This window comes from Euphorbia lathyris, chromosome 1 (genome assembly GCF_963576675.1).
Source record: "Euphorbia lathyris chromosome 1, ddEupLath1.1, whole genome shotgun sequence".
Classification (NCBI taxonomy): domain Eukaryota; kingdom Viridiplantae; phylum Streptophyta; class Magnoliopsida; order Malpighiales; family Euphorbiaceae; genus Euphorbia; species Euphorbia lathyris.
In genome coordinates, this window is record NC_088910.1 from 87,904,480 (window position 1) to 87,919,856 (window position 15,377).

The 15,377-nt window shown below is 35.6% G+C and overlaps 1 protein-coding gene across 1 annotated transcript; it reads right to left on the reverse strand.

Annotated features, from left to right (window-relative positions):
- Nucleotides 1–1,225: 1,225 nt before the first annotated feature.
- Nucleotides 1,226–3,550, reverse strand: LOC136211058 (glycerol-3-phosphate acyltransferase 1). The gene is made up of 2 exons (XM_066002586.1): nucleotides 2,796–3,550; nucleotides 1,226–2,217 (listed from the first exon to the last, which is right to left on the reverse strand). Exons 1-2 carry the CDS (start codon nucleotides 3,528–3,530, stop codon nucleotides 1,333–1,335), a joined length of 1,620 nt encoding a protein of 539 aa, XP_065858658.1. The 5' UTR covers nucleotides 3,531–3,550; the 3' UTR covers nucleotides 1,226–1,332.
- Between the last annotated feature and the right edge of the window lie 11,827 nt (nucleotides 3,551–15,377).

Here is a 15,377-nt window from a genome sequence, read left to right on the forward strand (position 1 = left end):
ACGCACCCGGTCCTTTCTCGTGTGACCACACATCCATCTCAACATACGCATCTCCGCCACCGACATCTTATGGATGTGGCAGTGTTTCACTGCCCAACACTCCGTACCATATAACAATGCTGGTCTAATTGCCGTCCGGTAGAATTTTCCCTTCAATCTATTAGGCATGCCGGGATCACAAAGGAAACCCGTAGCACTCTTCCACTTCGACCAACCAGCTTTAATCCTATGAGCAACATCTCCATCTACTTCTCCATCCGTTTGGATAATAGATCCTAAATACCGGAAGCAATCCGAGGCCTGAACAACTCTCCCATCTAGGGTGATTGTCCCTACCTCCCTACTCCTACGGCCGCTAAACTTACACTCCAAATATTCTGTCTTACTTCGACTCAACTTAAAGCCTCTAGATTCTAGAGTTTGCCTCCATAGTTCCAACTTCATCTCCACTCCTTCTTTCGTCTCATCAACCAACACAATATCATCTGCAAACAGCATGCACCATGGTATACTCTGCAAACAGCATGCACCATGGTATTGTGTGATAAAATTTAAAATTTAAAAGAGTCAATTTTCAAAATATTCATTAGACTGCGTGATAAGTTTGGTTTTCTGTAACGGACCTAAACAAAAAACAGTTAAAAATACTCGATCAATTGTGTGTTGATTAAGTAAGTAATTTTTAACGAGCATGAACCAAGTCCATTACAAGAAAAAAAAATAGTTGTAACGCGTCAAACTACGCCCTTTACAACTATTCCAGTTTGATTTGAGCACACTTTGTGGACCGCATTTTCATAATGATGGTTTCATCACGGGGCACATCAGAGCACATTGCAAATAGAAGGTTATTGATGCTACTAGTGATATAAACTTAGATATTTTTATTAAATTTTTTTATGAGGGTGAAATTCTACATTATATAAAACCTAAAAGTATTGTCGTTTTAAGTTTTTAGGATATAAAGAGTATTACTCTTTTAGGATATAATTCTTGTCCCTTGGGATAGTTTAAGTATATGCCTATCATTACTAATGAGTTTTTTTTTCTTAATTTAAATCCATTGGAGCAGTTGTAGCATAGAACTTCTATAAAATGGTTGCTAATATTCATCTTTGTTGTTTTGTTATAAGGGTGAAATTCTAGAATATATCTAGAGTACTTACAAAACACGGCCGTTTGGAGATTTTGGAATATAATGAAAAAATATTATTACTCGGCGAGAGAAAAATGAAGACTTCCAAAGAATATATTACATTGTAATAAAGAAAAAGAACATCATACACATAAACATATGAAAGAAACAGATAAGTAGTAGTTACACATAAGATTCTAGGATTTAGCAGAGTCATCCTGCACAATTCCTTCATTTCCTGCAAGCATCAAGTACTTATCTTTCCTAGTAAGAGTAGTACACTGAAATCCCAAAGCATCTGCCAACTGTTTCTGAATGTAATTAGCCACTTCACTACTACTTCTTCCACCACCACATGTAAGTTGTTTAGGCAACTTCTCAAGAACATGTATATAGTAGACTGGTTTAGGGTTCATCAAGAAGAAAATTGGGTCCAAACATTTCAATCCACTTGCAGTTGTCCCATAAAACATGCTTACACTTGTATTCACAGCCACAGGTACTATTTCATCAGCCAATTCAGCAAACAATGAACTGAATCTCAATAAATATGGTTCTCTACAAGTGGTCCCTTCTGGACACACAACTAAGTCTCCTTCACTTAGTAATTTCTCCATTGTCTCACCATCTCTCTTCCTTTCTCTACTTAACCTAACTGTTTTAATTGGTGCAATGATTTCAGACATTTTGCTCAGACTGTATGTTACTGCAGTCAATGGCTTACCTAAACATGTACTCAGAAAAACTGGGTCTAGTAATGTCCTATGTGTACATACATACAGGACACCCTTTTTCTGTGTTGAATTTGATGATGGTGATGATGGATTTGGGCCTTGAAATGTGATGTGTACACCACTTTTAGTACCTAAAAAGATTGCTACTTTGTATGGAAGGTAAATTCCTGCAAGGAGTCTAAACATTGCTACACAAAATCCAAATGGAAGCCATATGAACATTGAGAGTGTTGCTAATGGAGTTGGTAGAAATGCTAGCCTTCCATCATGAAATATTAATGGTTTTGGGTATTTTTCTCTTGGCATTGTGTTTCCTTTGCTGTCTTCTTTGTTCACCACATAGCCTTCCTGCAAAATAAAATAAAATTTAAACAAATACTACATTTATGAACTTTCAATACATTTATATGCATGGGCCATTCATGGCATCTACTATAATTTATGCAGTTTCATTAATTTTGTTCATTCAATATACTTGCCTTCATGTAGTGGAAAAACCCAATATAATAATTTAAATTTAATACTAACTCTTTAATGAAATTCAAGTCTTTATTTATTATATTTGGACTCTCTTAAATTGTTGAGATTTGATTATCTGGAAAATTGACAACAAAGTCTTAAAATTTAAAAAATTAAATCTGAACCATCATTTTGCATTAAATACTATATAGACCTAACATGACCTCCTATTTAGTTCTTTTTTTTTTGTAGTTTTTTTTAAGAGGATGAGTTCGAATTCACAATCGTACTGGAATTCATTCTTAGAATGTGCTTAATGTCAAGGTTTCTGTTTTTATTTGTAACGAAACATAAATAACCAATTAAGAAAATATATCTTTGGTTTAATTTATCATGCATAATATATGTCAAAAAAGAAAAATTTAATATTTATACTAGAAGAAATTCCAATGATATTAAATTAGTACCTTGCAGAGAGAGATGCAGAGATAGTCATGGAGATTTGAAGTTCCAAGGCCAAGCTGAGGAGTTTTGTCTCCAAAGTGTTCTTTAAGAGCTTTATGCTTAACAACCAAACCAGAATTACACAAAAAACCAGTAAAATATTTGCCAACACAGTGTAATTCAGTACCTATAACTTTATTAACACATAAATATTCTTTGAGAAACCCTTCAACCATAACTCTAGGAATGCTTGTGATAATAACTTTAGACCCTGTTGAAGCTAATATCTCATAAGCTTGAAGATGAAGATTTTCCAAATAAAACTTAGGCAAAACTGTCCTACTAACACTTTCAACATCCTTCATTTTAACCCCACAAAAAGTAATAAAAATCATCACTTTTAATTGGTATTCAGAGTCCAAAATCAACAGAAGAGGAGATGATAATAGCAAGAAAAAAGCTCTGAAAATGCTTCCACCTTCAAAAGCAATTAGCATGAAATAAGGGAAGAAAGATTGATCAGTCTTTAAAAGAGTACCATTAATGTCACATACTAAAGTATGAGACTCTCTTCCATTTATAGGACATCTAGACACATCAGGAAATATCTGAGGCTGCTGATTTGGTGATTTGAGAGATGGGGTTTTGAGTAAAGAGCCATAGCTTCTCATTTTTCTTGCTGCTCTATAACAGGAGTTGGCTAAGAGCTGGTATAGAACCCAGTCTAAAAGCTTGAGTAAAACCATGTGGAGGACCATGGCTAGCTAGGTTGTGAAAATTAAATGGAAAGTAAGAGAAAGAAGAAGGTTGTGAAGAAAAGAGAAGAGACAGAATATTTATAGGAGACATTGAAGCCTAACTTCTGGGTTTGGTTAGCCACACGGCTAGCATTAAATTCTTGCAGTCAAATTAACATTTTCAGTATATTTTTTCTACTTAATTTACCGTTATTGCCCAGCTGATAAGATCAGCAAAAACACAAAATCTTTTTTTTTTTTTTTTTTTTGGAAAAGAAGGGAAATCTTTTAAAGATTATCTGCTTGACACAATGCATTTGATATTTAATATCATTTTTATTCATTTATATTCAGATGTTTAATAGTTGTCACATTTAACCAACTTATACATATGTGGTGAAGCTCTTAGCCTAGTGGTTGAGAGTTTTCTTTCTTCTTTATAATGTAAGCGTATTGCGCAAATCAGAAAAAAAAAAAGATTAAAAAAAAACCAACTTATACATATTAATGAAATGATTATTTTGTTCTAAATTTATAGAACATGAATTAAAATACCTTTAACATTTATTAAACTAAACTATTTTTTGTATTTAGAAATCTTAAAATGACAAAGATAATAATTACTGCTAAACTAATTAATAAGAGTAAAATAAGAAAAAAGATATATTGAAAATTTAAAACCACAAATTATGATTATGAGAATTTTTTTGAATGTGACAATTATTTGGGACCCAAAGGAGTATATAATATGATATGTTATGATTATGACATGATAATTTAGTTTGACATGATTAAAAAGTACTAGTTGCGTTTTAGGGTAAGAATATAGAAGTGGTAGGTTAGCAATGCTGGTGACCGCCTTAGTGAAAGTGGTATTTGTTTGCAAGTTTTGTTCTCTTCTCTCAATTTAAAATGGGACTTTTATAACACTATTTTAGGTCAAAGGGTGAAAATCTCTTTGCTGTTGATCAAACTTATACAGCCTGCATATGCATTCATAGATTCTAAATTTACATAGAACTTTCCATTTACTTTTATACACCTCTAACCTTGAGATTAATTTATAAAAAAAAACTTATCAAAATGTTAATAATAAATCCACTAAACATAAATTAATTACAATCTTTTTTGTCAAATTATTTAAAATGTTTAATACAAACAACCAATTAATCAGTAATTACTGTATTACTGATACAGTACTATTGTTTATGTGGAAAAAAAGTTGAAATTTACACTGTATAGGTTAAATATGCATTTTTTTTTATAAAAGATTGGGGCAAATTTGAACTTTGCTCCAAAAGTAAATAAAGGTGGATCGACAGGATTTTGTTCGGATTCCACCTGGTCCAATGTGGAGTTAGCTAACCCATATTCATCTGATGAGTTTGACTTTTGGATTATAAATACTTGATAATTTATGGTGAATATGAATTTGAACCAGATTTTAACCTTTTGACTTTTTGAAAATAGTTACTCATCAATGAAGTTCATCACTTTGGGAATCATCAATCAGAGATTATTGAGCTTGTTGATGCATATGTGTGGGACCCTTTTAGTTCCTTAATTGAACAGTTTTCAGTATTAGTATTAAGCTTAATGGGTTGTTGAGAGAACTCAACTGCATTTTACCAACAAATTGTAGGCCTAATGGGAAAATTTAGTTAGTTTATAGTGTATAAAAATGGGAGAAGCTAGCTTGTTTGAAAGGAACATGAAATGTATGATTGAATTAGTTAAAGAATGTAATAATTTTCATGCAAAAATCGTTAGCAATGTTGATGGTAAATCCAGTTATGAATTGATTGCAATGAAGATGACAAGACTAATTAAATGAACATTAATTACATGATGACAATAGTATATACTCTATTTAAGAGACATGGAAGGTAGGGTGGGATAGTAGTTAGTTTCATGCATTTCCTTTTGCTACACTTTTAATCATTTCATTTGGATCACATCATGCATGCACTCTTTGTTTTTTTTTTTTATTTGGGAAACAACTTAGAAGGAGATGTTTACATATAAGTTATACATATCAAACGGTTAAGCCAAATAATCCATTGAATATCACCCTCATCTTTAGAAACAAATGATTAAATCATTGTTTTTCAATAGAGAGTTTAAAAGTTAGTTAATTGATTATACAATGCTATTATGAATTATGGAGCATGGTGGGTGACATGTCTCCTGTTAATAGGAAAAAATGTATCTAAATATTGGAGTTTGATATCCTTCAAGCCCACTAAGCTCATGATTCTCGAGATCGGGCGTGATTATAGTAATGAATGGATCCTTGATTAGATCTAGTAAGACTTCTCGAATCAAACTTCTTGATACATAGTCGTATTACTTTATTTCGCTGAGGAGATGCCACATAGTCTCTATTTCTGAGAGTTGGTTCAAATCTCTTAGGCACCACGTGAAAAAGTTATATTCGCATGATATCAGATGTCCATCCGAGTCTAATTTATCATTTTATAGGATGAGAAAGTATTGGCTTCGGGAAGCGTTGTACTTGTTATTTTCTGATAAGTTGAAAGAGGGGGATTTAATCTTAATGTCTTTTTGGAATTATTGAAAAATGAAAGATTGATAAGGAGGTTATGCGGGCTCTTGATGGTTGATTTTTCTCTCGTACAATGCTCATAAATGCAACTGTCAGGACATATTTCCTTGTGTTTCTAGACGTCTTTCGAGTTGACGGTGGTTTCTTCTTGTGCGCCACGTGATATGGCATATTGTGATTTTTGAGGGTGCTTGTCAAAAGAATTTAATGCTTCTTTAATCATTAATAATATATAATGATAATACTCGTCATTTCAATTACCTTCCCAACAGTATAAAAGGGGAGAGTTTCGTTGTGGGTTTGTTTTTACCTCTTGCTTTCTTTCTTGTCTCGCCTTCTTACCAGAACTCTTCCTAGTGATTCTCACTTTTAAGTGTAAGTGTTTCTTCTAGCTTCTTCCTCTTTCACGTTTTTTTTTTCTCGCTATGGCTCCTAAAAGACCACACATTAAGAAAACTTTTGAAGCCGATAAGTCCGTTGGGAAGTAAACAGCGAACAAAGTTTATATGTGCGCTGAAGAGCAGCCGTCTATGATGACTGCAGTGATTATTGAATCTTTTTTTAAGATTATCCTAATCTGTGAAAGATGGATGTCTATGCCCCCCACCAACCTAATGGGTAGGCGTCGATCACCGAGGTTATTTAGGTATTTATACCCAACATGTGGAGTCGGGGCTATGATTTCCTCTTATAAGCAGTGTGGATGGTATTTTAGGGGAGTTCACAGTTTTTCCTTCCCAAATTTCCCCTAACTACTAGGTGGAGCTGCTCACTTTTGCCAACGTAGCTTATGACCTAGGTATTAAATTGAACTGGGCCATATTTCATCGCCTCTAGAGGTCCGAATTGAAGGTCGTGGATGACTTTATTATCTAGGATATGCATAGGAAATGGACCACCTTCTTGACCAAGAAAAAAGATAGTTTTAAGGGGTTCAAGATAAACGGTCCTTGGTTTTTCTTTCCGCGTGGATTGGAACTCTCTCCTGGAAATCGCAACGGGTTAAAGGAGGAGAGGGTGTTGATTGAGGCTGAGAAAAAGGTAGTGGATCAACTTATAGAGTTTAATTTAGCATGAGATTACACAGATATGATTCGGATGATGAAAATTGATATATTATACGGCCTAAGTATGCTAAGTATATCCAAGGTGAATTTTTTATGCTTTGTTTTTATTCTTCTATTTTGTAGTGTAGGTCTTTATCATGTCTAACTAGATGTTCATACTTGCATGTTCGCAATGAAGGATAGAAAGGCTATTGCTAGGACTGGGTGTGTGCCTGGAAGTGCTGCATCAGGGAATGCATCGACTCCTAATATGGGGCTACTAGGGTCTCGAGGTAATCAGACTTCTTATTTTCATGCTAGTTAAACCAAGCCCGCTAGCATGAGTAGGGGCCTTAGGGCAAGGTTTAGACTTGATGTGCTCTTATCTAGTCGTGAGGCAAAATCTCTAGCTGTCGAACCATTGGCCTTTGAACATTCTCTCTCCAAGTTGGAGGGGGATACTTGAGCCTGAGATTGTTGGTTATGCACCTAAGGAAGAGGTGAGAATTTATGTGTCTGCGGCGGACACTAATGCTAGTCAACCTACTATGGAGCCAAGTGCTGAAGCTTCAGCTGATGATGGTGGGGAAGCCGCCCATGAGGTCCTTATAGTAATGTTGTCTGATTTAGATGCAACTTTAGAGGATGCTACTAGAGCAGTTTTGTTTGAAACGGAGTATAATCCTCAAGCTTGTTCGAGGGAAGATGAACTACCCGCTCCCAGAAGGGTCCGTATGGAAACTGGGCTCGAAGGTTGGGTTCTTCTAGAGGGAGCAGAGATGGAGGTTTTTGAGGGACCCACTATTGAAAAGATTGAGGCTCGTGTTTAGGCTTGAGCTTGTGAGCTTAAGGTTTATAAGCGCCGAAAGAAGTTGTCTACCCCGAATGATGTTCCCCCCCCCCCCGAGGAAGAAATCACAATTAGGGAAGGCACCTCTAGAAGATTATGGGGTGAGCTCGGATGATGCGCCCCTGACACTTGAGGATAAGGCCCCATTTGCGCAGTTGGATATTATTGGGTTTGTTATTTGCTTTCTTGTTATGCACATTTGATGCTTCCTTCATGCTTCTAACATTTTTATTTAGCTCTAGGCTCGACGTCATAGGGGGATCATATTTCGCTGACTGGTCCTAAGGTCTCATATGATCTTGTTCGCATTGCCCTCGTTCCTTCTAAGCGCAAAGTGTTCCATAAGATGGTGGTGCACCGACTAATTGATGTGCATGCCACCCGAATGGCCAAGTTGAGCTTTTCACCTATATATACTCATATGTCATGCGACTATATCTAATTGATGTTCGTGTAGGCTTTAGCTTCGGAGGAGAAGGTTAACCAACAATACATCTTCTTGGGCGAGGAGCATGTGCGGCTTGAGGTAAGGCTAAACAAAGCGCATCATAACCAAAGAATTGCTTCTCTTGGTGTTGTCGAGTTGGAGAAGGAGTTGGAATCGAGCCTGGACAGGTGTTAATATTACTAGATAGCTTTAGGGGGCTCAAGATCATGTAGTTGAGGTTGGGGCCAGAGGAACCGAGTTTGAGGCTCTGAAGAAAGGAGCATCTGCATCAACGGCTCTAGCCTAAAGCATTGAGAAGGAAGCTCGAAGATGGGAGTAAGAGCCTCTGGATATGTTGGCTGAGTTGCGAAGCTAGTGGAAAAGCTGCAAGGAGTAAAGAAGTTTGTGGCCTTATTGTCCATTACCTTGAGGTGAAGTGATACCGATATTAGGAGTATGAGGGAGAAGACCATTGGTAGTCATGCTGAGATCAAGCGGTTCAAGAAGAAAGCCAACAATGGTCGTGCTGAAATTGAACAGTTGATGGGAGAAGTGGAGGAGGAGCGCAAGAATTACCTATGGTGGAAAGCTGCTCATTCTTCATTGGAGAAGAAAATCTACAGGAAGGATGAAGAATTGCATAAGGAAAACCACTCGCATGCAGCTGCGAGGTGGGGTTTGGATCAAAAGTTTATGAATTATCGGTCTCTTCAGTGTTCTACATCCCACCTTGAATAGAGGTTGCTCAATGTTAAAGAGTCTAAACGGAAGCTGATAGAGGATGAGACCCTTCTGACTGCTGTCATAGTGCGTGTTTCTAAAGAACTATCGCCGCTTAATTAAATTGTTTTCACTCTCTTTCTACGGGGTCTTTGCTAGAGGTACCCTAACTCAAACTTCAAGTTCTGGTTGAACCTTTGCCCTCGTCTTGATGATAAGCTTATTGATGAGTTTCCTAATCTGGGCGAATTCCCTTCACCGAATCGCGAGCCTTTGCACGATAACAAGTTGGGCGATGATGATCCTGCCACATAGTAGCTTTCTTTTTGTCGACTTTATTTTTATAAAGAAATATTATGTTTTTAATTGCAGTATTTTTTATTCGGCTATTTCTCTTGTCTGCTTTTTACTAAATCATTTTTTAGTTTTTTTGCTTCGATATTTGTGCTATGTTTTTAATCGAATAGACATGATTTGAGCCTTTGAGAGTTCTAAGTCATTTATGTGTTCGTGAGGGTTTTGTTAAAAAAAAATCCACTAGAGATTATGATCGAAATCCTTGTAGCATGTATAGGATTTACCTTTATTATAATCTAAGGGAACTTTAACAAATACACTAAAGCCATGGTGAAGATAAAGAAATAATATAATTTTATTATTTTCTTTGTTACCCCCTGTACTTATCTAAAAAGATTGATTGGCTCCCTGAACTTAGATGGTGCCTCATTAGCCCTCTAAACTTACTTAAAGTGTCATTATTAACTCCTTAAATATATAAAAACGCCATAAAATGTATAAAATAAAAAGTTAATTTCTTTTAAAGACTTAGAATCACAAATTAAGCCTTTATTTTTTAAGTTTTGAATTGTTTTAAAGATTTAGATAAATTACAATATATATCACTTTAAACAAGTTCAATGGGCAAATGGATCACTGTAAGCAAGTTCGGGGGTCCAATGGGTCACTTTAAACAAAATTCAGGTGGCCAATACGTTATTTTAAGCAAGTTGAAAGGGCTAACGAAACAACATGTAAGTTCAGGGGGCCAATCAAGTTTTTTGGCATGTTCAGGAGGCTTTGATGTATTGAGCCTTTCTTTGTCTACTATTCGTATAGATGGGGAATGAAAATAATAATTACAATCACAAGTCTTTATTTGAGGAAGATGGGATGTCGAAAAAGATTTCCATATGTCGATGTAATAATAATTTTGTCCAGCCCTGACAAGCTGGACTCTAGAAAATTACCTCAAACAATAGGGCTAAAATTAGCCCCCATATATGAAATCCTGCTCCTCCACTCTTTCACAATTACACCACTTGTTGGGGTTTAGTGTCCTATAGTCAATTGTTGTGGGATACAAACTTATTGTAAATGAATTGTTCTTTATATCATTTGTTTTAATGAGATATATGTTTTATAAACTATATAAAGGCAATCCCTTTTAAGCACTGAATAAAGTCTAATAAAAGGAAATCTGTAAGTTTGTTTAAAGTGATTATAAAGTGTTCATACAAGCATGAAGTGAGACAAAACTTTATAATAAACTAATAAACTTAAGACCACCCCAAGTCAAGTGATATGTTTAGGATTGATATATCACGGTTGAGACTTGTATGTAATAATGTCTTCTGTCCGACAGAAAGCTGATCTCACAAGCTTCATATATATAGATATCTGGACAGTTACATAGATCCGGTGAAACGTTGTTCATTAGGATTGGGGATCCGATTTGAGATAACAGGATGGGTAGATTCATCCTTGTCAACTGTTCATCTCATTGGTATTACTAGGTATAACTAATCTTCAGACTCAAAAGAATGTTAATTGGTCATCCTGAATGACTGAATGTGAGACTTTGATCCTGCGGTCCCACGATCCTTAACAGAGATGACTCTGGGGTGTGAACTGCAAAGGTTGGGTGTCACAGGAAGTAATGTCAGGGTAGTTATACATTGGATTGAGTATTTATCACTCCCGATTAATGGGAGATACATCCAAGGATCGCTTGTGGAAGACTCGACTCTAAACCCTTGCAAGGTGATAGCTTAAGAGTAGAAATACAGATTTCACTTAACCTATCTTTTTGAGTTGACTCGGCCAAGAACAAGTAAAACGAACGTCTCGCTATATGTGACTTGACATTACCCATAGTCATAAGATTCAGTTCAAGGATGTAGTTGATAAAGGATCGTATTATACCGTAACTAATACGGAAGGGTTAACGACAGAATCAACCTGTCTTCTTAACGGACTATGGGGGAGTGATTATAGACTTGCCAATAACATACTCAGTACATCATTCCGTTATGCAAGGATTAAATATAATTCTTGAAGAAATTAATTTAATAGTTGCATACGGCCAGAAGTAGTAAGAACCTAATGGATCACACATAAGACTTGGAACCAAAAGAGAGATGGATATGATTAATAGATGGAAGCCCAATTGAGCCCAGTAAGGCCCAAATATATGGAGGGGGGGCGAAATTTGTATATAGAGATAAGGAATTGATTTTATTCCATTAATCCTAATTTGATTGGGATTATGAATTAAATTAATTAAGAGATAATTAAATTAGAAGTTTTAATTGGATTAATATACTCCTATTATTATCCAATTAGGTTATTTATTATTATCCTAAATATATTAGATATATAGTGAGATAATAATTAGGAATCCTTTTCCGAATTGGATTCCTATTAAGTAACCTATTCCTATCTAACTAGGGTTTAGATTCAAGCAACTATATATACCCCCTCCCATGTGAATTTCGACTAAGCCTCTAACCTCCCCCTATAGTGATTTTCGAAATTACTAATTAGAGAGAGAAAAAGAATTCCCATCCCCTAGTTCGTGGACAAGAATTCATACGGCATTCCATCGATTGATTAATCTTATTCATCCCTCTTTCTCTTTGATCTTGTGTTGGTTAATTAGAGGCAATCTATTTTGGTTGCATCTCATAAGGGTTGATTTCATCTTAACCTCTCCGTGTTAAACTTTGTGGTTGGAATCTCGGAGAAGAATTGTGGGCGCTTCTTTAACAACGGTAGATTGTTCATCGAAAGGTATTCCTTCTTATCCCTCTTTATATGAAATAACGATTAACGGATCCTATGGTTAAAAAGAAATAGGCTAAAAATTTTATATTTCCGCTGCTATACCTTAGCCCTAATTTTCTTCAGTGGTATCAGAGCCATCGTTAAATCCGTTATTTCATATATGAAAATATAGAAGTTTTCAATAGGATTGAATAAATATTTATGGTTAGGATTAATTGACAAATAGTTTTGATTAATTAATTCTAAAGATAAATAAAGTTTTGATTAATTGTTAATTAAAACTGATTATGCTTATGTTCCTAATTATTTCGGTTGATAATCATTATAACAAAATCTATTAGTTTTATAGTTAGGTTGATAAAATTAGTTTTATTAATTCTAAATGATAAAACGGAAATCTATTGTAGTTTTTCCTATTTCTGAAAATCGTTTTAAAATTGTTTTAGAACTGATATATATACATATACATATATATATATATATATTTAATAAAAAAAAACGACAGCAGCCCGAGTCGCACCTCACGGCGCGACTGGCCGCTGTCGCGCGGCAGCAGCCGCGTGCGGCGCAAGGGCGCCGCTGCCGCAAGGCAGCGACGTCCCGCGTGCCCTAAGGGCTGCTGCCAATCGGCAGCAGCCCGCTCTCGGGCCCGGCCCGATACCCACCTGATTTTAAATGGTTTAAAATCGTTTTGTATTAAATGTATATATATGTTTCAGAAATTAATAGTTTTCTGTTTTGATTATCGAATGAAAAATTCGTTTAAATGTTTGTTTTTACCAATATGTAAATCAAAGTGTTAAATGAATTGAAATCAAAATAATTGGGACGTGCATAATCAACGTTTTATATGGTTATATTAATCTAAGGATTAATATAAAGATACAAAACGATTAGAAGTAAAATTGGATGAAAGTTAATTTGACGAGTTAATGTGATTAACCTAAATATTACATAAGCCGGTTATGTAATCAACCAATTAAATTTATTTAATTGAGTCTATGCATGTTTGGAGTTATGGACATATTTGGACCCTCTTTTAGTCTTTTGGTATTTTTGAAATAGGGCTTGCGCGTCCTGCCTTTCTACTATCTATTGTAATTTCTCCTCTCATCTGATTCCCTTCAATTCAATTGAAGTTTTCTTATAGTAGTATAGAAATTAATATGTAATTTCAAGGCACCATGGAGAAGACGGGGGACCTAAAGAGAAATATGTAATAGTTAGTATTTCCTTAGGTTTGGCCTTTTATTCCGTCTCTGGCTCGACGGAATAATTTAGATGATATGTCCATAACGCCAATGTATGTGAATGTATGTATGTCTGATGTATGCTAAAGCAAATCAAGACTAAGTTAGATTATGAGACTTAAATAAAATCCCTCGTTTAAAAGTTAAGTAAATAAGCAAGTTATTAAAATCGGTTGCCCCTCCCTAATATTATAATTCAGCCGGCAGTACTGGGGGCCTTTGGGTTGTTGAGCAAACTCAAGCTCGGGGTCTTATGGTAACACCTGAATTATCGAAAGTCATTCTTTCATGAATATGGGGTAATACTTAAATTAGATTATGATAATTGGATGAGCAAACTCATGTTGTCATAAACTAATGGGCAATATGGTTGGGATTAATGTGAATAACATATTAGTTACTAATGTGGTTAGTAACCCAATAACCTAGGAATCACATTCAAGATGTGATTGATTACATGAATCTACCTAACAAATGGGACTAGCTTGTTGAGCAAACTCAAGGTGAAATCTCAGGAGTTAGGATCCTAGCTCACTAAAGGATTTGTGAAATTCTTCGAATTAATATGGAGGGCTATTAATTTGACAAAATAGTGGGAGCAATCTGAAATAAATTAAAAGGCCTATAATTTTAGATTGTTATACTTTAAAGCAAATGAATGACATACGTTTACTCTTTCTCACTCTCAGGTTTTGTTTAAACACACACTCTTAAAATCATGACTAAAACCAATCTGCAAAACATTCTTACCGATAACAAATTGAATGGTTCAAACTTCACCGACTGGTTTCGTAACCTCAAAATTGTTTTAAAGTTCGAGAAAATTGGGTATGTACTTGATACATCGATACCCCCTGTCCCTGAAGATGATGCTCCCATCGAGGAAATTGATGCTTATCAGAAGCACAAGGCTGATGATGATCATGTCGCTTGCATCATACTTGCATCGATGACATCGGAATTACAAAGACAACATGAGGAGATGAATGCCTATTCCATCATCATGCACCTAAAGGAATTTTTTGGGAAACAAACCAGGTGCGAACGCTACGAGATATCAAAATTGTTATATCGTTGCAGGATGCAAGAGGGCACATCTGTCATGACACATTGTGTCAAGATGATAGGCTATATTACCAAACTTTCTAGTATTGGATTTGTGATGGACAACGAATTAAGTACCGACTTGGTTCTTCAGTCCCTCCCAGAGAGTTATTCACAGTTCATCATGAACTACCAAATGAATGACTTGCAAACCTCTCTTGAAGAGCTTGCAAACATGCTCAAATCAGTTGAGCCCAATATGAAGAAAGACAAGGCCATACCGGCTCTTGTAATCGAGGGATCGAAGAAAAGGAAAGGGAATTTTCCCAATCCTAAACATCCCAAGAAAGGTAAGAGAGATGTGTCCAAGGGAAAGGAAGTGAAGAAGCCCAAAGGAGAATGCCACTTCTGTGGTAAAGACGGGCATTGGAATAGAAACTGCAAGGAGTATCTAGCCACCCTCAAGAAGGGAAAAGGCGGTGCTTCTACGTCTGGTATGTTCTATATTGAAATAAATATGGTTTCATTGTCTGAATCTTGGGTACTTGATACCGGATGTGGATCTCATATTTGTACAAATATGCAGGAGCTAAAACAGACTAAGGAACTAAAGAAAGGAAGCATAAACTTGCGAGTGGGAAATGGAGCAAGAGTTGTCGCCCTCGCAATTGGAGATTATGTTTTACTTTTGCCCTCTGGGCTTGTAATAGAATTAAAGAATTGTTTATACGTTCCTGAGATGTCTCGTAACATTATTTCTATTAGCCGTCTCGTTGACGACGGTTTTCATATTTCAATAAAGAACAATAGTTGTAATTTTTATAAAGATTCGATCTTTTATTTTTCAGGAATATCACAAAATGGGATTTATGTGTTAGATGATAAAACTCCTGTTTTTGCAA